Raw genomic sequence first — 22,035 nt, 5'->3', positions numbered from 1 at the left:
GAGAGCCAGCTTGGCCCGCTCGCCCCGCCCGCTTCCCTGTGTCCGCTCCGCCCGCTTCCCAGTGTTCGCCCCGCCTCCTTCCCCGTGGTCCTGCCCCTGGGTGGTGCCGCGGCAGGCGTGGGAGCCCGGGAGCCAGCCTGGCGGAGCCGCGGCCCAATGGGAAGGGTAGGTGGGGGAGGGGGCGGGCCGAAGCTGTGCCCGCCTGCCGGGGGGCCCCGCCCCACTCCGGCGCAGGCAGGTGGGCGGAAGAAAGCTGGAGCATGATTGGCGGCCGCGCCTGCCTGTGAGGCCAGGGCGTGGGCGGGGCGTGGCTCGGAGCGCGAAAGATGGCGGGGTACGACGCTGGCTGTGGCCGCGGCGGCGACGACTACTCAGGGGACGAGGGCGATAGCAGCGTGTTCAGGGCGGCTGTGGAGGTGTTCGGGAAGCTGAAGGTGCTGCGGGCCCAGAAAGCCACTGCGGGCGGGGGACCGGTTAGGGCACTGCCTTAGGCCTGGGCAGGCTTGCTGCGGAAGTCCGCGGCACCACAAGGCCACCGTCGCTGGTTCCGGCTGCGCCCTGTCCCCCGCAGCAGGGGATGCTTGTGGATCATTCATCTTTGCTCTTTGGGGTGCCGCAGGCCTTCGCTCTTGCTGTCTCCATGGCCCGCTCCTGGTAGTTGGGGCCAGCGCCGCGTGTGGAACTGCAGTATCCGGGCTGGGCGCTCGCAAGTGCAGATACGGAGGACGCAGGCCTGGCCTCAGGGATCTTGCGGGTCTCGGGGGAACAGATGGGCAGAGCCCCGGGCCACTCTGTCATATTAGCGAGGCTGGGGCTTGGTGTCACTTGGTGTCAGATTCCAGGTGTCTAGCCTCCAGAAGCCCTCTACAGCGCCGTGGTACAGAGCCCTCACTGCAGCAGTGACAAAAGCTGGCCCACAAGGTCAGGGACCTGTCCCAGGTCCCTTCCACCTGCTCGCTCCTCCCCGCAGCCACTTCCCTCATACTGTCTTCGACTGGCTCAGTGGCCCCTCTCCCTCCCTCCCCTTTCCCTCAGTCCCGAAGCTTGGGGCTCTCTGAAGTCTCAGGTCTCAGTCTCAGGTGTTGCTCCTAGGTCCTGCTGCCACAAAGTGGGAGCACTTGAAGGAGGTGGGGGCCTCATGCTGCGAGAGATGTGGGGTTAAGAATTGGGGGACTTGAACTCTTGGCAAGATGGCAGGACGCGGGTAAAGGAAAAAGGTCCTGGGAGCTTGGCGGCGTACACTGAGGGCTGGCGTGGTGGCTCATGCCTGTAATCCCACCATTTTGGGAGGCTGAGTTGGGCAGATCACCTGAGGTCAGGAGTTTGAGAGCAGATCACCTGAGGTCAGGAGTTTGAGAGCAGCCTGGTCAACATGGTGAAACCCCGTCTGTACTAAAAATACAAAAATTAGCCGGGAGTGGTGGCGCGTGCCTGTAATCCCAGCTACCCGGGAGGCTGAGGCAGGAGAATCTCTGGAACCCGGGAGGTGGAGGCTGCAGTGAGCCGAGATCACACCATTGCACTGCATCCAGTCTGGGCGACAGAGCGAGACTCTGTCTCAAAAACAAAAAACAAACAAAAAACATGTACACTGGAACCTTCAGTGAATGTTGCTTTCCTTTTCCTTGCTTAGGACCTAAACTGCCCCTTCCTCGATGGTCTGTATATCACAGAGCCAAGGACAATTCAGGAACTGCTGTGCAGCCCCTCGAAGTACCGCTTGGAGATCCTGGAGTGGATGTGTACACGGTAATGTGTCGGTTTTTTCCTCTTCCCACCTGGGGTGTGCATGGGTGCCACGCAGCCCCATCTGGGAAGATGGGGTTTGTGGTTACTGTGAGTAGCTGTCCTCCCAGAGGGCTCCACCCGCTAGCCTGCACTCCTGTGAGAATAGCTGTGTAGGTAAGAAGTGCTGGTAACAAAGCATGATTGAACTGGGGATAAAGTGGCCCTGGCAGTGCTGGGCTAGTCCAGCCACCCCTTTGCCGCAGTGCTGAACTTAGCCTCAGTGTTGGCCTTGCTTTAACTACAAGTTCGGAGGTTCAGGACTGGCAGGTGCCTGAGAAATGTCCCACTCCAGTCCTTTCATTCTCAGACCGGGAAGCCAGGGGTCAGGCTGGATGTCTTTGGCCTTGCAGTGGTGGAGTGACAAGCATGGCCAGGGCATAGGCTCCTGCCTGGGTCTCAGCTGGCCAAGTGGCCCTCATACAGTGTCGCCTCTTGTCAGCTTCTGTGCCGTGACCTGTTTCCTGGTCCTCTGGTGCCTTTGGGTCAGGGTGTAGCATGGTGTGTTCCTGGCACCATACGAGGCCCATGGTGACAGGGCACCTTCCTGAGTGATGGCAGAGGAAATGATCCAGAGTGTCCTATGGCCAGGGAAGACATCCTTGCCCTGGTGACGCAGTCCCTGAGCTGAGCATCTGCCTCACAGCTGTGGATGGAGAGCACAGGCTTCTGTGGGATTGAGTGGATGCCCAGGCAGTACTCTGGAAGGGCTGTGGTCTGCTAGTACCGGAGCCTCTTGTGAGGCCAGGCCTGGGCCTCCCCCTCCTCAGCCTGTGGCCTTCCTGCCCATGCTGCTTGAGGAATGGGCCTGGGCGGGGAGGCTGGCAGCAGAGCAGCGAGGTGCTAGCTTGTATCCATCCGGTCTGGCCCGCCAGGACCAGGGACATCAGCAGGACGTCCAGCTGGATACAGGCTCCCAGAGGAAGGAGGAGACGTTTTTACGTTTGAGCCCTTGCCGTTCCAGCAGTGTCTCCTGCCTCTGCCTTCTAGGCCCTTCCTCAGGCCCCTCCCCAAGCCTCAGCACACCAGCTCCTCGCTTCATAACCTTTTGCTCTTGCTCACATTGTTTCCCCTCCTGGAAGTGCCCTTCTGGTTTCTGCATGTCACACATACTCCTATACAGCCCTCAAAGACCCAACTCACAGGTCCCATCTCCTTTTAAAGTGTTTCCTGTTCCCAGGGCAGAATGTATTCCTCTTCCTCTGGATGCCCACAGCTTCTTGAGCACATCCGGCCGCTGCTGGAGCCCTCAGCCTGTGGGTGCTGTCTTGGCCTGCTGTCATTTCTGGCTCTTCAGTGTGGGAGCTGCAGCATGGTGTGGACACGTAGCCAGGGGGTTCTCCAGGCTGCACCTGTGTGCCATACCGGGCGCTGCAGATGTAAGTGGGTATCCTCAGGGAGCCGGGTATTTAGTGGGCATGAGTCCTGGGGTTGGGCAGAAATGATGCACAGCACTTCACTCTGAGCTGGGTGCCGTGGATGTTGGCAGGGAGGAGGTGGCATATGACCAGGAGGGGGATGGATAATGGCGGGTGCTTGTGTGGACAGGAGCAGGAAGCTGAGGCGTGGGAGAGAGCTGGGCAGCCGCAGCCAGATTGGCAGCTCAGGGCAGCTCCCTCAGAGCCTTGCCTGCCGTGCCCAGGTCTTTGAGCTTTATATTCTGGGCAGGGCAGGCATGGGACCTGGGGAGCGACACGTTGAGATTGGTAAGGTGACTCGGGGTGCTCTGGACAGATGGATTTGGAGGGCAGTGGCTGCAGGCAGGGAGACTAATACCCTAGGGAAAGACAGTGGCAGGCGGCTTGTCTGGCAGCCACTGCTGGCCCTGGAGGGACTGGAACCTGGCCCGGGAACCTAGTAGGTGGGGCAGGACTGGAGGTGGCTGGGTAGAGTGTGGCTGTCTTGAGCGAGCTCCCAGGAGGCTCTTGTGGGAGGGGTGCAGATTTGCCCGGCACAGGTGGAAGCTGGGTGCACTCTGGGAACTGGGGTCATCTGCTGGCCAGAGAGAGACAGGTGGGAGGCCAAAGCCACACCCCTCAAATGCTTCTACAGGTTAAGTGTCCCATATCTGAAATGTCGGGGCCAGAAGTGTTTCAGATTTCGATTTCTTTGGATTTTGGAATGTTGCCATTATACTGGTTGGGTGTCCCTAATCTGAAAATCTGAAATCTGAAATGCTCCAATGAGCATTTCCTTTGAGTGTCACATTGGCGATCAAAGAGTTTCGGATTTTGGAGCATTTCCGATTTTCAGATTAGGGATTCTCAAGCTGTAGTGCTTCTGTAAATACCAGAAACAGAATCCTTTTGAAAAGCCACCAGGGAACAGATGACGGCACTGTCTGATTTCAGCTTGGCAAGAGTTCTTAGGCCTTCTGAGGGTCCTCCAGGAGAACTGGGTGGATGGCAGTTTGCCTCCAAATTTCTCATTGCCCTTCTTTGCCCGTGGCCACACCCTGTCAGCCCTGTTCAGGGCCGCCTTTTCATCTCCTCCTGGTAGAGCCTGAAAGCTGCGCCTAGCATTGGCCCTTGGTGTGGGATGGGGCAGAGCTTGGAGCCCCTGGATGGTGGAGGTCAAGGCCCTGTGGGTTTCCTGGGGGCCTCCAGGGCCTCCAGCCCTTTCCGTTCTTGCTCTGCCCCCCTGCGGTGACGGCGCGGTGCCTTAATGACAGCCTTTACTGAGTCAGGCTGCTTGGGCCTCTGCTGCGTGTTCAGGGGATTACTGTGCCCGGCCTTGTGCACTGCTGGGTGAGTGCCCCCTGCTCCACCGAGCCTTGTGCTCAGGGACGTTCCTGGTGACCCCTCTGGCAGAACCAGCCTTCTGGTCACTCTTTTCCTTCCCCAGTCCTGCTTGCGCAGACCCTGCCGTTGTCTTAATAAGCCATGGAGGCGGGTGGTACGGCAGAGGCAGCCAAGCCTGATCTCTGCGGCAGTCCTGGGGTAAGTGTGGCCTCTCCAGGGAACAGCCACCAGCCCTTTTCCCGCCACACGAGTCAACAGGCCCCTAGCGTGACAGCAATGGCAGGGTGTAGCCAGGCTCTGGCAGCCTGGTGGAAAGCACCTCCTTCTTGTTTGTGGAATGCTGCTGTGGTGGCAGGCACCTGGGGCTCCCTGGTCAGAGCCTGTGGCCCCAGTGGCTGGAGTGATGTACCTGGGCCTCAGTGTCATACTGGGCTTGGGGCTTGGGGCTGGTGGTGTAGCGCCTGGGCTGTGCTCCCCTGAAGAAGCAGACCCAGTGGAGGGCTGAGCCTTGTGTCACCTGTGGCGCATGTCTGGGCATTGTGGGACTCCCTCTCTTCCATGCACTGTGCATCTGGACCTGGTTTTGCCCACCAGATGGCTTTTAAGGTGGCATGCTTCTGAGCGGCCCCTGCATGCAGCAGTCCGTGCCCAGGGTGATGAGCCTTCACTGGATTCTGTCACAGTAGGAGCCCCCACATGGCTGAAAGTAGGCCTCACAAGCCTTTTCTGCAAAGGGCTAGGTGGGAGGAAACTGCTGTACCCCGAGGAGCTGATGCCCACCCAGGTGAGGCTAGGGAGGACACCAGGAGCCCGGGGCCAGCCCTCAAAACCCTCCTGTACTGCCGTTTCAACGAGGAGCCTGGGTGCTGGCGGCCTCCCTCTCTGCCTCTGCTGCAGCCATCTTGTTGTTGTTGTTTTGAGAAGAATTTTCATTTCAGTGTTTAGATTCACATTTCTGAGGTAAACTTTCTCGAGTATTCTTTTTCTAATAATTCATGGGAAGGAAATCATGACATGAAAGTAACCATTTGAAAGTGAGCAGGTGCACAAGGAATTCAGTTTTTCGAGCACGTCTAGAGGCCCAGGGGATTCTCCAGCTGTCTGCGGCCTGACCGGCTTTGCTGTTTCCCTGCAGGATCTGCCCCTCGCTGCAGGACAGGCTCAGCTTGCTGAAAGGGGTCCCGACAGAGGTGAAGATCCAAGGTAGGTGCAGTCCTGGTGCATCCTGAGCTTGTCCACAGACTCCTTATTGAGTGGTGCGTGTTCCATCGGACCGGTGTTTTCCTTAAGGCGGTGTGGATGTTGTGAGAGCCTTCTTCAACCCCAGCCTTCCCTAGGCATGACCCGTGGGAGAGCTCCTCTTGCAGAGACCTAGAGCACGTCAGTCCCTGTGGTGCTGGTGGCCAGAGACAGAGATTCTTGCCGATGCCACCATTGGTTTCGTCTCCCTGTGTCAGTGGTGTGTGACCCACTGTCTACAGGTGGCATTTCTGGGGGCATGCCTGTTGCTCTCCAGTGGGGCTTGTCTTGTAACCTCTGTTCCATCACTTCTTGTTAGAAACTGTACTTAACCTGGTAATGAGTGTTAGATAAAGGTGAGCAAAATTGCAGTCCCCAAGTTGGGGGCTGATGTTCCACCTTCATGGTCATCTCTCCAGAAGTTGGTGGAATGTCAAAGGTCAAATTTTTCATGGGCCTGTGTCTGTTCTGGCCACTCCAGGGTAGATAAGCTGGACCCTGGAGTCCTGATCTGGGCCCCAGCTGGTGTAGCCACATGAATTAGCTGGGGCCGATTGTCCTGTGCTGAGGCAGGCCCGGAGAATGCGGTGTTGTCTTGGAGTAGCCAGCGGGCTGGCCTGGACCACACAGGGACATTGCCCTTTTCCCCAGAGCTGCTGTGCCCGGTACATTCCAGATTCTCTGATCCACATCAACACATGTGCCACCCAGCCCAGCCTTAGCCCTGATGCCGCCACTGCCAACCTCAGTTTCCTGTCAAGTGCGGATGAAATCCAGCCTTTACCCATCGTGGGGATATGCTGTCAGACTTGTCAGAGTGCGGGTGGGAAGAGGGTGGGAGAACTCTCCATGCACGTGCTAGCGAGAAGCACCGGGAACAGCTGAGGGCTGAGTGGTCCCGTGGGGGCTGGGGAAGGGTGGTGCTGTCGACATAAGATGGCAGGAGGGGTAGAAACCAGCCCGGCATGTGTGAGAGGAAGAACATGGGCGCAGGGTCCCAGTGGGCTTGTGCCTGGCCGCTTGGAGGCACAGTGAGGAGGCTGGTGTGGCTGAAGTGCAGGGAGAGCAAGGGGTGATGTGGGAAGGGGATGGGCCAGATCAGGCCAGGCCATGTGGGCCATGGAAGGATGTGGGCTTTTACTCCGAGGAAGGCTGCGTTCTGCTGTTGGCTGTAATGAGACCCCCAGCCCGCGGTGCTGGGAACAGGGCACCTGGGGAAGAGGCAGAGAGAACGGGGCTGTTGCAGTGAGTGGCCCAGGTGAAAGTTTGGAGGGCAGTGCTGGCCAGATCTGGATTTCTCGCGCGGGGAGGGTTGGCTGGACTTGCTGCGAGGAAGAGAGGGATCAGGGAGGACTCGATGTAGGGTTAAGGGCAGTGGTGGGGCAGGCTTGCCTGGGTGCGCAGCTGGCATTTGTGGTGGGCCTGGGGTTACTGAGTGCTTCCCCACAGAGTCTCTGCTTACTTCTGGCAACAAACCCTCCAGGACTAGGTGGAGGGACAGGCCTGGCACCAGCCCCAGGCTTTCTGGCTGCAAGTTACTGAGAAAATGCCCTGGGCGCCCTGGCAGATGTGGCTGGATGGTTTGCAGTGTGCAGGGCCCCAGGCTCCCCACACATGAAATGGAACAAGGCCTACCACCCCCAGGGCTGCCAGCAGATGAGAGCAGATGATGGCATGAAGGGCCCTTAGGACATAGCCAGGTGGGAGCGGTGGTTCCATTTGCTTTGGCCTTGGGAGGTCTCAGAGAGGAGGGCACACGGTGCACCCTGGAGGTTTCCTGACCCCTGTCCACTCCTCAGCTGCTGGCTTCTGCTCAAAGCCAGAGTGAGTGACCCCAGACATTGGGAGAGCCTCGGGTACAACCCCTCATTTTCAGGCAAGGAAGCTGATGCCCAGAGATGGGTGGGGCCAGTCAGCAAGAGGCAGCACCAGCATCTGGGTGCCTTCTGTCTGCCTCTTGGTCCATCCTGGTCTCCTGTCCCTGGTCCGGCCTGTGGGTGCTGGGCTTCCTGGGTGTCTGTTGTCCCCTGCCATCTGGGAGGTGCCTGCCGTGATGGGCTCTTTGTGTTTCAACAGAAATGACAAAGCTGGGCTATGAGCTGATGCTGTGTGCACCAGATGACCAGGAGCTCCTCAAGGTAAGAGGGCCCCTGTCTCTCCTGCAGATGACATGCATACTTTCCACCCTGGGCGGGGGACCTTGTGGTGCTGGCTCAGGTGGGAGGCTTTTCCTCCCCTAGTGCCTTTGAGGTTCCTCAGGCCCCAGGGCGGGCTGGGTGCCCAGGCACGCTGCTTCTCCAGGCATCCCTGGGGCCAGGACTGCTGGCATTCCCTTGGGTAAAGCCTGGTTGTTCCTGGGGCACAGTGGGGAGGGCAGCCATGCAGGTAGGGACAGGTCTCTGTCTTCTGATGACCAGTGGGATGGAGAGTGTCTTGTCCTTGGTTGATGACGTCATTCTTGCCTGGTACTGTACGTGCCAGTCATTGTCACAGCCACCCTCGGCAGCAAGGAGGAGGACAGGCAGCTCACCTGAGGTCACACGGTGGCAGAGCCAGGCCTCACATCCCGGCGCCTGGCTCCCATGCCCTTGGGGCCTGTCTGGGAGTTTCTCCTGAGGCCCCTTATCTACCCCAAGATTGGTCAAAGAAACCCCAGCCCCCACCTTAATGTTTCTAAATTTTGAAATAATTGTTTTCACTCCATGATTATGAGTAATGCTGCTGTGAACATTCTTGCATATGGTTTTTGACTGAACATATATATATATATTTTTAATATCTGAAGAGATTTATTCATGTGACTGATGGCCTGTGACACAGTCCCTGGAGTTCCTGCAAACATGTGCCCAAGGTGGTGGGGCTACAGCTGGGTTTTATACAATTTAGGGAGACATAAGACATCAGTCGATACATGTGAGATGTGCATTGGCTGGTTGGACACGTGTTTTCAGTCCTCTAGGAGTGGGATTGCTGGGTCACAGGGTCACTCTGTGCTTAGGCTTTTCCGGTGCAGTGGCACCAGCAGTGCGGGAGAGCTTCAGTTCATCCTTGTCCTCACTGGCACTCGTAGCGTCCATCTTCTTGATTTTGGCCACACTGCTCGGTGTGGGGTGGTATCTCATGGTTTTTATTTGTATTTCCCTATGACCAATGATATGGAGTATCTTTTTGTGAGTTTCTTGGCCATTTCTGTATCCGCTCTGGAAAAATGTCCACACTCATGTCCTTTGCCCACTTTTTAATTGGGTCACTTGTCCAGTGAGTTTTTTTTTTTTTTTTTGTTTTTTGTTTTTTGTTTTTTTTGTTAGTAGACAATATTTTAGGGCAGTTTTAGGTTCACAGCAAAACTGAGCAGAAAACACAGAGGTTTCCCACAGGCCCGCTGCCCCACACATGCACAGCCTGTCCCGCCGTGGACACCCTGCACCCGGTGGCTCCATTGTCACAGTCCCTGAAGTAGCATGGACATATCGTCACCCAAAGTGCATATCCAGGGAGTCTTTTCTCCTGTGGCTGAGAGTCCATGGCTTTTCAAGACCAAGTAGTTCTCTGTATATTTTGGCTATTACCTTGGCTCTGGGTCTTGCTAAATTCTATGGAGAATGTATTCTCCATACAATTTATATTTGTATAAATCTTTGTGCTGTAGCAGGCACTTGACCTGCTTAGGTTTAAGCAGCAAGTCCAGCCGCCTCCTGCCGCCTGCCTCCCGCCTCCTTCCAGCATCGGCTCTGTTTCCACAGCCTTCGCACGGCTCTTTGGATCCCCCCCCCCGTGTGTGCGCCACCCAGTGGTCAGTCTGGGAGTTTTTGCTGGGTTCACCAAGATTAGATCCACCCATGCACAGGTGGGCCTGACCAAGGTGTTATAAACAGATTTCTGGGGTCACTTTCTTAAGCTGTTTACTCTCCACTCTCTCTTCAATACTTTCTAGTTCCCTGGGGCTCCACTTTTTCTGTCCTCCAGACATAAAGCCCCCGCTTCTGTGATTGTGGCGGCACGGTCAGCTCCTAGTGTTCCTCCCTGACCCACCTGCCCTGCCGCGGCGCTCTGCACTTGCTTTGTATTTCCACATTTGCATTGAGGCAAAATGTACTTTACATAAAATCCACCATGTCAGCTATGAAAATCAATTTCCCAGCAGGCCTGCGGGAGCTTGTTTCTTTAAAAAAAGTTTTTTAGAAAAATGATGGTGAAATACGCATCACTTATATTGTACCGCATTCACCATTTTCAAGCGTGTGCTCAGGGGCATGAGCACACTCTGGTGCTGTGCAGCCATCACCGCCATCCAGCCATAGAACCTGTTGATCTTCCCTAACTGAAGCTTCGTCCTCAATTAAGCCGCATTAATGCATGTCATTTAGTGGTCTTTAGTGCATTCACAGTGTTGTACGACCACCACCTCTATCTAGTTCCAAAATATTGTCATCATCACCCCGAAAAGACATCCTGGACCACTGTGTAGCCACCGCTATTCCCCACAGGCCCTGGCAAGCCCTGAATTACCATCTGTCTCATCAAAGGTGAATGCGGGAATATGTGGCCTTTGGTGACTGGCTTCCTCACTGAGCACATGGTTTTCAGGGTTTGCCCATGTTACAGCAGCACGTAGCATTCCTTGTTATGGATAAACAGTCAAAGGAATTGGAGAATTCCATTGGCGTTATTGAGGCCTGGGAGGTGAAGGAGGGAGAAAGGAGCTACAGATTTAAGATCATTAGGTAGGGTCATACCTTGTAGTCCTGAGTTTTAATTGGGAGTATCAGTGTGAGCTCCTGGGCTTCAAGCGATCCTCCCACCTCAGCCTCCTGAGTAGCTGGGGTCACAGGCATGTGCTACCACACTCAGCTAATTTTTAAAATTTTTGTAGAGACGGGTTTTACCATGTTGCCTGAGCTTGTCTGGAACTCCTGGGCTCAGGCGATCCTCCCACTTTAGCCTCCCAAAGTGCTGGGATGACAGGTGTGAGCCACTGTGTCCATCCTCCTAATATATTTTTAACTTAAGAAATATGCATTTCCTTATCCTGTGCCCTGAACATGTCTAGAACAATGGCGCCCAGCTGTAATACAGGCAGGAACACAGAGAGCAGTACTCATCCAAGACTTAGAGTCACGTCTGATGGACTCAGGAGCCAACTAGCAGTGGTTAAGAGAGGGGCCAGTGCAAGCCTCCTAAGCATGGTGGCTGCAGTAGACAGGCACCCTTCACTTACACCCAGATTCAGGTGTTCAGTCATGTTTGATGAAGTCAGAAATTTGACACTAAAAGCATAAGCGACAAAAGAACACACAGATCAATTGTACTTTGTTAAAATGAAACACTTTGGTGCACCAAAGGATACCATCAAGAAACTAAAGAGACAGAAAAACCTACAAAATGGGGGAAAAATGGTTGTAAATCACATGACTGATGAGGGACTTGTATCCTGAATCTATTAGGAACCCTTACAACTCAATATGAAAAACAGAGAACCCAGTTCGAAATGACAAAGTATCTGAATAGACATTTCTCCAAAGAAGATGAAGAAATGGCTGAAGAGCACATGCAGAGATTCCCAGCATCACCGATCATTAGAGCAGCATACACTCACCATTATGAGATACAATTTACACACACTAGGAAGGTTAGACTCAAAAAAGGAAAGGAGGCCAGGCCCAGAGGCTCATGCCTTTAATCCCAGCACTTTGGGAGGCTGAGGCAGGAGGGTCACTTGGCCTCAGGAGTTGAAGACCAGTGTGGACAACATAGCAAGACCCTGTCTCTACAACAAGTAAAAAATTAGCCGGTCGTGATGGCACACCCATGTAGTCCCAGCTACTTGGGAAGCTGAGGCGGCAGGACTGTGTAGAGCCCAGGAGTGCAAGGCTTCAGTAAGCTCTGATGGTGCCACTGCACTCCCGCCTGAGCCACAGAGCAAGACCCTGTTGCTTAAGAAAAGAAAGGAAAATAACAATGTTGGCCAGGATGAGGAAAATTGGAACCTCCTGCGTGGCTGGTAGGAATGTAAAATGGTGCAAGTGCTGTGGAAAAGTCTGGCAGTTCCTCAGAGATGTCAACACACAGTTACCCTGTAACCTAGCAGTTCTACTCGTAGCTGCACACCCAGGAGAAGCGAAAACATACTTGCACACGGAATCCCGTACCTGAGTGTCTGTAGGAGTATTATTCTTAATGGCGCACAAGTGGAAAGAACACAAATGTCCATCAAGTGGTGAATGTATAAACTAACTAGCAATACTAAGGAAATCAACTGCTGATCTGCACTATGACACAGGTGATCCTTGCCAGCCTTGTGCTGTGTAGTAGTCCAGATAGGCCAGGTCAGTGCTGCGGGGATGTGGCGTCCCCAGATCGCCTTGGAGCGCATGATTGTGGACAGCACCGCCATGCAGGCAGTTAGGCCGCCCAGCACCGTCACCCCTGTCCTGGGTGCCCTGAGCTTCTCACACTCGTCCTCCTGAATCTGCCTCAGTTGGATGTCATGATGATGCTCAGTCTCTATGCTATTGACAGTGTTGCCACACACGGTTCTAAGGAGCACACCGGAACGAACTGGCTCAGCCGGCTGTTCCAACCGCTTCGTTCACCAAGCCCCGCAAGGAGCATTTGCATGGCAAGTTGGCGCTGAAGGCACAGGCCACAGCGAAAGGGCTGAGGTGCTTCCAGTGGCATTTCACACCCCGTGGAGTTGGCCCTTTTGACGTGGTTAGGCTGTTCAGAGCTTGAGAGGCGGGCCTGGCTGGGGGCCTTTCTGGAGCAGGCATAGCCTCTCAGGTCCTGGGGCTCATCAGCGAGCCCCTTCCTTTTTCTGGAAGGAGGAAAGAGCTGTGCTTCTTGAAGCCTTGAGCTCCTGGCCAGGTGGCTTCTGTGAGAATCCCACTCACCTTTCTGGCAAGTTGGGGACTAAGTCAGCGCCTCAGGAGCTGCTGCTCCAGGAGCCTGGGCCTTCCGGGCTGGAACGCCAGTCCCCTGGCTGGAAAGCAGACCACCTCCCAGCCCCCTCCTGTTGGCTTCATCTGTTCCCAGCTGGGTGGGTGATCCATGGAGGAGAACAGGCCTTGTCCTGGAGGTGCCTCTGCGGGCTGTGGGCTGTGGGCTGTCACAGCTGGCCCTGCTGTGTGCTGCCCACCCGCCCAGCAAGCCATGCTGTCAGCTACACGACAGACACACGCTCCCATCTGTTTCTGTAGCACTCAGCCCTTTCCGGCATGTGGGGCCAGCGTCATTACAGGCCAAGGCAGGGACCGGACAGGGAGCACTCGCTAGTCCAAGACATTGCCGGCCAGGCACAGGGGCATCGATGGGCCAGGCCCCTCCTTTCCACTGGCTCCTGGCTGGGGTGGCATGTGGGGGCAGGGGCACCAGGGACAGCTGGCATTGACCTGGCTTAGGTGGAGCCAGTGAATGCCTGTGGCCCTCCCTGCCAGGGCTGTGCCTGCGCCCAGAAGCAGCTGCACTTCATGGACCAGTTGCTCAACGTCATCCGGAGCCTGACTGTTGGGTGCTCCAGTTGCTCGAGGTAAAGGCTCAGGTTGGCCTTGGTGGGTTCGTCTTAGTCCTAGTTCTGGAGCAGGTAGGGGCTGGGTTGTCACCCCCTCTCTGGTGCTGGGTCAGGCGGGACACCCTCCTTGGGGATCTGGCCAGCCAGTCAGGTGCCAGGCAGTGTTAGGGCAAGGAGTGGCTGTATCCCAAGGGTTCTGACTGCTGCCCAAGGCCTCGGGGGTGAGTGTAAAGGTGGGGTATGGGACTCAGAGCATATGGGCCAGGCACAGAGGAGAGTGAGCACCAAGGTGCCCCGTGGGTGGGTGGATAGGTGGACTTTTTGGAGGAGCCAGAACAGACAGGTGGGGCAGGATTGTGAGCAGTGCGGCTCTGTGCCTAGCCCCATGTGCCTCTGGGGTCTTCCCTGTGGGGCTGAGGGTCTGCTGGGCCAGTGCTCTGGCCTGTGACAGTGTGGCCCTGGGGCTGCCTTTGCAGCCTGATGGAGCACTTCGAGGACACCAGGGAGAAGAACGAGGCCTTGCTGGGGGAGCTCTTCTCCAGCCCCCACCTGCAGTTGCTCCTGAATCCAGAGTACGACCCGTGGCCCCTGGACATGCAGCCGCTCCTCAACAAGCAGAGTGAGAACTGGCAGTGGTACGTGCTCCTGGAGGCCTCAGCAGCCCTGGCCCCTCGGCTCTGTCACTGCAGACACTGCTGGCAGCGGGAAACTGCGAGTGTCCCCTTTCTCCCTGCAGGACCAGCACCTCTGCCAAGTCCGAGGAGGAGGAGAAGCTGGCGGAGCTGGCCAGACAGCTGCAGGAGAGTGCCACCAAGTTGCAGGCGCTTAGAATGGAGGTGAGGGTGCTGGCTCCTGGGAGAGGGGGCTTGAAGGCAAGGCCTTGCTTTGTCACTTCCTCCAGCATGTGAGGCTTAAGCAAGGTTGCTTGTGCTCTGGGCCTGGCACGTTCTAGAATGCTGTGGTGCTCAGTTCACGTGGAGGTAAGAGGCAGGTGCTGTGGCTCTGGGAAGGGATCGGCCTCGGGTACTCGGCGATGCCCACTCCTGAGCACGTTGCCTTGTGCCTTGCCTCATGTGACCCTCCTGGTCGGGCCTTTGTTTGATCCCAGAGGAGACCAGGACCCACAGGAGAGTGAGTGACGGGGCTGAGGCTGGGAGCCAGAAGGTCTTGTTCTGGCCTGAGTTGCTCCGTACAGCTCCCCTGTCTCCCTGTTTCTGGAAGCTTTCTTCCTTGCCCTGACCGTGCGGTGTCTGGGGTAAGGGCTGGTGGTAGCCTGGCTGGCAGGCAGGGCAGCTTGGAGGGACTCTGCCTCTGACTTTGCAGTACTTTGCACAGCACGAGCAAGGGGCCGCTGCGGGTGTGGCCAGTGTCGGCACCCTAGACCAGAAGCTGCGTCTGGTCACCTCCGACTTTCACCAGCTCATCTTGGCTTTCCTCCAAGTCTACGATGACGAGCTGGGCGAGTGCTGCCAGCGTCCCGGCCCTGACCTCCACCCCTGCGGCCCCATCATCCAGGCCACGCACCAGAATCTGACTTCCTACAGACAAGTAAGGGTCCCCTTCCTTTCCCACCCCCCTCCCCTGTTCACTCAGACTGAGAGCTCATACCCTGCTTGTCCTCAGGGGCCTCAGCAGCCCCTGACAAGGGACCACAGGGCCAGACCAGGGGCTGGGTGGGGCTAGGCTGGGCCCCCTTTGGACCAGTGGCGTGGCAGGGCTCTGGGCCATCAGTGGGCTGGGGCACGTGCTGCTTCTGGTCTTTGGACCCGCCCATCTCAGCGGGCAGTAGCTAGGCCTAGATCTGGCGTGGGATCCGGCGTGTCCTTGCCTTCAGCTGCTGTCCCTGTGTTTTCCTCACTGTTTTCACATCATGCTCCAACATAGCAAGGTCCATTCATTCTTGTGTATGACCAAGAACTGTGCCAGACAGGCAGACAAATGCTCAGACAGGATGGGAAGAAGCGGGCTCGTCAAAATGTTTGCTTGTTTCGTTGTTCTGCATGCGGGATCCCCAGAGGCCAGCCTAAGAAGCCAGCTTTAGTTACGATGACTACAGTTGCCGTAGGTGCGACTGTGCCCTTGCCTCAAGGGTTCTGTGATGTTTATTTTGATTTTTAAACTGAGAGGCTCCAAGCCTTCCAACCTCTGACTGGCTGGTCCTGTGAGACTCCCTGATCAGGGATGGCGAGGCCACAGACCTCTCCTTTCCGTTTTTCTTGGAACATTTATTTTCCCACCCTGCGAATTGCTCAGGCTGGGAGGACACACAGTGCTGGCTGGCATATCACTAGGCACCGAGGGTTACCAGAGTGACATGATAGTGTGGCATCCCCACTGGGCCAGAAAGAGGGGACTCAGTTTGAGAATTCTGGTTGGTGACTTTCCAGCTGGGAGTTATGTCCCTCACCCGTGGCTATCTTTTGGGTAAGTGGTACCTGACTAGTGTAAACATGGGTGGGAAGCAGGAGACGCCATCGCTAGGTCAGACGAGCGGCATTTAGTGCCTGCTCGCTCGCTGGCTTCCTCCCTCCCTCCCTCCCCAGCTGCTGCAAGTGATCGTGGCAGTCGCTGACACGTCTGCGAAAGCTGTGGAGACTGTGAAGAAGCAGCAGGGTGAGCAGATCTGCTGGGGCAGCAGCAGCTCCGTTGTGAGTCTAGGTACGTGGCCACCCACTTGCTCCTCCGCCTGGGGCTGCCTCATGTGCGGGCTCCCTTTTCTGTGCTCCACTAACCCTGGGGGAGCATTTGGGGACTGGCCCCTTCTTTCGTTTTTCATTTTCGAATGCATGTTTTCCTTCCCTTGAAAACATGCTTTCAGTGGATTATCAAAAACACTCATCGTAGAAAATTGAGATAACCCAGTAATAGAAAATGTGAAGCAAACGATAGCAAATGTCGGAATGGAATAGTATTTGGCAATGAGAAACATTACTTGGGCCAGGCATGGTGGCTCATACCTATAATCCCAGCACTTTGGGAAGCCGAGGAGGATGGATCACTTTGAGCCCAGGAGTTTGAGACCATCCTGGGCAACATGGCAAAACCCCATCTCTACTAAAATATAAAAACTAGCCGGGCATGGTGGCATGCACCTGCAGTTTCAGCTACTTGGGAGGCTGAGGTTGGAGGGTTGTTTGAGCCCACAAGAGGGAAGTTGCAGTGAGCTGAGATCATGCCGCTGTGCTCCAGCCTGGGTGACAGAGCCAGACCCGGTCTCAAAAAAAAAAAAGTTCCTTAAGGAAAATGGGAAAATGCTTATAATGAGGGCCATCGTCCCAGAGTTGATTTTTGCATATGGAGTGAGGTAGGGGTCCAGTTTCCTTGTATCATATATGGATACACATTTGTTGCAGCACCATTTAATGGGAATCACTCTTTCCCTCATTGATCTACAATCCCATCTATCTTGTTAATTATTAAGTGTCCATACATTATCTGTGGGTTTCTGGGTTCTCCTCTGTTCTGTGCCCTTTTTTTAAAAAACTATCCCTCCACTAATATCACATTTCAGTGGCTAAAAAATAAACAGCAAAATAAACCCACAGAAAGAAGATAAAGCCACTTTTCTACCTCTTCTAATTTATGTTTTAAATAACAACTCTATTGAATTATAACTCATATAAAATGTACCCTTTTAAAAGTGTACAGTGTCACGGTCTTTAAGATATTCACAAAGTTATGTAAGCATCCCTTCATCACTATCTAAGTCCAGAAGAAACCCCATGTGATTAGCAGCCACTCCCCATCCCTCCCTAGCCTCAACTCCTGGCAACCATGTCATAGAGATGCTGTCTGTCTCTATGGATTTGCCTGTGCTGGGCATTTCCTGGAAATGGAATAACAATATGTAGCCTTTTGTGTCTGGTGTCTTACACTGAGCATAAAGTTTGGTAAGCGTTATCCATGCTGTTCATTCCTTTCCATTGCTGAACAATATTTGATTGTATGGATATTCTACATTTTGTTGTAGTTGGTAGATATGTGGGTTGTTTCTACTTTTTGGCTATGTACATTGTAAGTCTTGTGTGAACATATTTTTCTTTTCTTTTTTTTGAGACAGAGTCTTGCTCTGTTGCCCCTGCTGGAGTGCAGTGGTGCGATCTTGGCTCACTGCAACCTCCACCTCCTGAGTTCAAGCGATTCTCCCGTCTCAGCCTCCCGAGTAGCTGGGATTACAGATACCTACCACCGTACCTGACTAATTTTTTGTACTTTTAAGTAGAGATGGGGTTTCGCCATGTTGGTCAGGCTGGTCTTGAATCCTAACTTCAGGTGATCCATCCCCCTTCACGTCCCAAAGTGCTGGAATTATAGGCGTGAACCACCACACCCAGCCTCTTTAACTCTGTTTTTTAAAGTTATTTTTTGTGGTTGCCCTTAGAATTACAGTTAGTATCCTAACTGAAAACAGCCTAGGACCAGATTAATTTCAGTAGTATACAAAAACTTTCTCCTATTAAAGCAAAATATGTTAGTGTTAGATATTTTTGGGTACACTGTTTTAATTCCCTTGTTTCTTTACCACTTTTTCTTAAAGTTATTTTTAAGTGGTTGCCCTTATAATTGCATTTAGCATCCTAACTGAAGACAGTGTATTACCAAATTAATTTCAATTGTATACAAAAACTGCTCATTAGAATGAAGCTGTATTAAGCTTCATTCCTTTTTACCTCCTTTGTCCTATTCTTTTACACAAAATACAACTTTAGATATTATATGCCCATCAAGACAGATTTATAGTTATTGCTTTATGCAGTAGCCTTATAAATTAGGAGAAAATCACAAACATACATTTGTACACATTTTTGTATTTATCGATGTTGCGTTTATTAGAGTTCTTTATTTCTTCATGTGGATTTATGTTACTGTCTAGTGTTCTTTCATTTCAGTCGGGGGGGCCTACCTTTAGTATCTCCTGTAGGGAAGTCTCACTAGTGACGAACTTCCTCATTTTTTGTTTATCTTGGAATGTCTTCATTTCTCCTTCATCTTTAAAGGCTAGTTTTGCTGGATATAGAATTCTTTTGACTTTGAATGTGTAATTCCAATGTCCCCTGGCTGCCACAGCTTCTGATGTGAAGCCAGCTGATGTATGAGTCTCTTTACTTTTCAAAATTCTGTTGGTTCCTGGCTTTGGACAGTTTGATTCCAGTGTGTCTTTGTGTGAATCACTGTGAATTTATTCCACTGGGAGCTTTTTGAACTTTGTAGATGTGTACATTCTTGTTTTTCATCAACACTCAGCCAGGCGGTTGACAGCTCTTTCTCCTTCACATCTTGCTTGCTCAGAGCCTCAAGGTCAGTCAGAGGTGAGAGCTCAGGGCCTTCTCCGGTCTCTCTCAGGCATTTTCACAGCCCTGTGCATGCACATGGTCTTCCAGGTTCCCAGGACTGTGCCAGAGCTTTCCAGAGCCTCTGTGGACATCTGATTCTCCAGCCCCTCCTCCTGAGCTTGTCTAGTCTCTTGTTGGCCCAGCTGTGACGCACTGCCTCAGCCAGCCACAGCTAAAGCATTTGCTGTCAGTGTTTTCCATGGCTGTGCCTCCAAGCAGTGGCTTCAGGTCCCCAAACTGTCCTTTTGGAGACTGTCTTTGGATGAAACCTCCAGCCAGCTGTCTCCCTGGAGAGCGAGGCTTCTCACTGCTCTTGGCCTCGTCACATATCTGCCCTGTGTATACTGGGCACTGAGAAGTCTCTTCTTGCTGATGGAACTTTAACACAACCCTCCACTTAAAAATGTATCAGCATGGATCCTAATCACCACTGTCACTATGACTCTCTCCCCACTTTTTATAATTGCTGTTAATAAACTGCTTATAATCCATGCCATCATTCCCATAATGCTGGTCAGTGGTACTCTTAACAGTGTGCCATCTCACCTGTGACTGTGGCACCATAGGACTGGTGGCAGGTCTTGCCACCTTAAGCAGAAGGGCCCCTTATTGCTTCCGGGCTAAGATCAGAGTGGTATCTGTCTGTACGTCCAGGCTGTGTGAACTGGGCAGTGCGCCGTGTACAGGGAAGTGTCTGTTCAGCCTTGAGCCCCAGCTGCCTCGGGGGTCTGGAGAGATGTGAGGGGAGCAGGCCCAGGGCGGGCATTGGCCTTTCTTGGGGTTCTTGACTCAGCTTTCATCAATGCAGCATCCTGATGTGGCTTGAGATAAATTATTAGGCTCTAGACACACCAGAGAAAGGGTCAGCATCAAATCCATGCCAAAGGCCACTGGGATGGTTCTTTACTTGTTCCATTTCCTCTGTGGCCCCTTGAGGGCCCTGGTCTCGATGTCCCTCCTCCTGCTGTGGAAGGCCTGTGTTTCTGTGCTGTTTCCCCTCCCTGCAATCTTCATGCCCGCAGCCAGGCTCTGTTGGAGGTGTGGCATCAGCTCTGAAGTGAGGAGCGACCAGTGTGCCTGCTGGGCTCATGCCAGCGTGTGGTCTCGTGTGGGTTGGCAGGGCGTTGGCACTGTGGGTCAGCACCACACACTGGGAGTCACCATCTCGATCTGATGGGCCTGAAGTCCCATTTGGCCCCCGGGGCATGAAAACATTAATGTATTTAGAGACCGAAGCAGTGCTGTCAGCGCAAGAATGGGGCAGGAGAGTTGAGGGCAGCAACATTGGAGAGGTGCCATCAACCCTGGGAGGTAGACAGGGAACGGGCGGGGAAAGCGGCAGCCGAGGGGACTGCGCAAGGGGCAGTGGGGTGCCGAGGACGGGGCAGTGGAGCAGATGGAAGCAGAGGGCTCGGGTGAAGCAGGTCTGGAGAGGGCCACCTGCACGGGGTGGTGACCCCAGTGAGACCCTAGCTTGCTCTTCTTTGAAGAAAATGATGGAAATGAATAAGCAAACCCAGCTCCCAGCCTCATGAAGAGCCAGCCCCCACAGAGCCTGAGCGGCTCCCAGTTTCGCTCTTGATGAGGCTGATGTGGCTGGCAGCAGCCTGGATGAAGCCTACCTTTTCCCTTTTCCTGGCCTCTGAGGGTCCATGGGGCAAGAGCTGATCCATGCCTCGCCTCCATGGAACTCCTCCAAACTGTCCTCTGGAGAGAGGCCCCATGGGCAGTGGGCCACTCCACCGCAGCAGAGCAGGGCAGTGCGGCAGCTACCCAGGTCCTCTCCCCGATGCCGGTGGCTTGAGAAACAGCCTTGTGCAGGAGAGGAGGAAGCCTGGGATGAGCAGGAAATCGGCCCTGACGGACTTTCTGACACCACTGAATTCACTCACTGTGACATGCGGACATGCCTGGACAGCTGTTAGAACCCAGCAATGAGCAGACTAAAAACGAACTGAGGCTGGGGTCTTAAGAAGAGAGAGAAAAGAGACAGAAAAAGCGCAGAGATCAGCGTCGTGCAGGCCCCAGCCAGCCACAGTGTCTCCAGGGCAGGGGGTGGGGGAGATGGAGGGCAGGGCTCTGGAGGAGGTGGCAGGTCCACAGGACAAGCCAGGCGAGTACAGGTGCTGAGCACGGACGGATGGGACCCACCTCCTGCCATCCAGAGTACAGGGGCCAAGGGCTGGGGCCAAAGCTTTGAGAGAGCCTGTGGCCTCAGAGGAGCAGCCGGGGCCCGCTGGTGATTCCTGACAAGCACCAAGAGCGAGGGCAGAGCAGGAGGCTGGGGTGGAGGCCACATGAGGGAAAACAGGCTAAAGTGTGCGCATTGTGGCAGGGAGCCCCTCAACTGGGACGCCGCTGGAAGCTGATGCAAGCGGGCAGGGTCCCAGGATGCCATTCCGGGTGGGCTGAGCACAGTCAGCTCTGTCACCCTGAGGCACACACATGATTCCTGACCTTCAGAGTCATCCTCAGGATGGGCGGAGGATGACAAATGTAGGCTTTACAGCACTTAATGTCAATGCTAATGACCTCAACATGTGAAAGGCAAAGCATAGCTGACAGTGGGGTCACGGACGGGGCAGACAGGCAGGGCAGGTGAGGGGCTGTGTCCTCCTCCTCCTCCGCCTGCTGGAGGGGGATGATGGCCATGCTCTGGGGTTGGCTCCTGAGAGGTGGATGTGGTTTCAGCAGATAAGGTACAGTGCAGCCACCATGGTCGCCACTGGCCTGGGGAGCCCAGCCCTGAGGGCTGTCTGTGTGATGGGGTTTGTTGTTCTGTGTGCAGTGTTATCTATCTGGTTAATACTGAATGTGCAGCTGAAGTCAGGATAGGCTCTGCCTCCTCACTGTGTGCCATGTGATGCCCCTGGGGCTCAGGTGGCAGGGGGCAGGTGGGCGGGGGGCACAGCCACACAGCTGGGTCAGCAGACCCTGGCCTGGGCCTCGGAAACCGTGCTTCGGTTGGTGTGACCCAGCCCAGGGTTCCCAAGCTGCCGATCTGACCCCCACAGAACCCGAGCAGCTGCCAGCTCGGCAGTGCCTGTCCCTTCTCTGTCGTCCTGGTGGTGCCTGGGGCCCAGGGAAGACCAGCTGAGGAGGACATGTAGCCTGGGTGGCGGGCAGGAGGCACCTCACCTCTCTGGCAGGCTCACTTTCCTGTTGGCATCTTTTCTTTCCTCTGCAGCTGCCAAGATGAATGAACTACTGGAGAAATACAAAGTCTTCAGTGATGGCCCACGCAAACGCACAGGATAGTGGGGGCAGGAAGCCCTCTCCTGAGACTGGCTTGGCTGGGGAGTGATGAGCGTGGCAGCAGAAGCCCTTGCAGCCCCACGTTGTGCTCTCGGCAGCGACCTTTGGCCCCGTTGGGGAGGGAGAGACAGATGGGCAGTTTGATTCAGACACAAAGAAAGCCTGTTTCTAAGCA

The 22,035-nt window shown here is 54.6% G+C and overlaps 1 protein-coding gene across 4 annotated transcripts; it reads left to right on the top strand.

Annotated features, from left to right (window-relative positions):
- Positions 1-257: 257 nt before the first annotated feature.
- HAUS7 (HAUS augmin like complex subunit 7) lies at positions 258-22,035 on the top strand. Of its 4 annotated transcripts, none has more exons than XM_032265191.1 (10): positions 258-434; positions 1,634-1,749; positions 5,662-5,729; positions 7,842-7,903; positions 13,199-13,290; positions 13,749-13,907; positions 14,009-14,108; positions 14,596-14,820; positions 15,816-15,930; positions 21,793-22,035. In XM_032265191.1, the coding sequence occupies exons 1-10, from the start codon at positions 327-329 to the stop codon at positions 21,861-21,863; spliced, it is 1,116 nt and encodes a 371-aa protein (XP_032121082.1). In that variant the 5' UTR covers positions 258-326; the 3' UTR covers positions 21,864-22,035. The 4 variants fall into 4 exon arrangements, with proteins under 4 accessions (XP_032121082.1, XP_032121081.1, XP_032121079.1 ...); XM_032265190.1 differs by having other exon boundaries at positions 281-434; positions 13,163-13,290; positions 14,608-14,820; XM_032265188.1 differs by having other exon boundaries at positions 281-434; positions 13,163-13,290.

Source organism: Sapajus apella, unplaced genomic scaffold (genome assembly GCF_009761245.1).
Source record: "Sapajus apella isolate SASKATOON/1434 unplaced genomic scaffold, GSC_monkey_1.0 scaffold149, whole genome shotgun sequence".
NCBI classification, from domain to species: domain Eukaryota; kingdom Metazoa; phylum Chordata; class Mammalia; order Primates; family Cebidae; genus Sapajus; species Sapajus apella.
This window is presented reverse-complemented; position numbering and strand designations above follow the sequence as displayed.

Excerpts from the sequence above, each read along its gene's own strand:
- HAUS7 (XM_032265188.1), top strand. The coding sequence starts at position 327 with ATGGCGGGGTACGACGCTGGCTGTGGCCGCGGCGGCGACGACTACTCA. Across the intron at positions 435-1,633 it reads AGGTGTTCGGGAAGCTGAAG|GACCTAAACTGCCCCTTCCT; the intron begins GTGCTGCGGGCC and ends TTCCTTGCTTAG. Across the intron at positions 1,750-5,661 it reads CTGGAGTGGATGTGTACACG|GATCTGCCCCTCGCTGCAGG; the intron begins GTAATGTGTCGG and ends GTTTCCCTGCAG.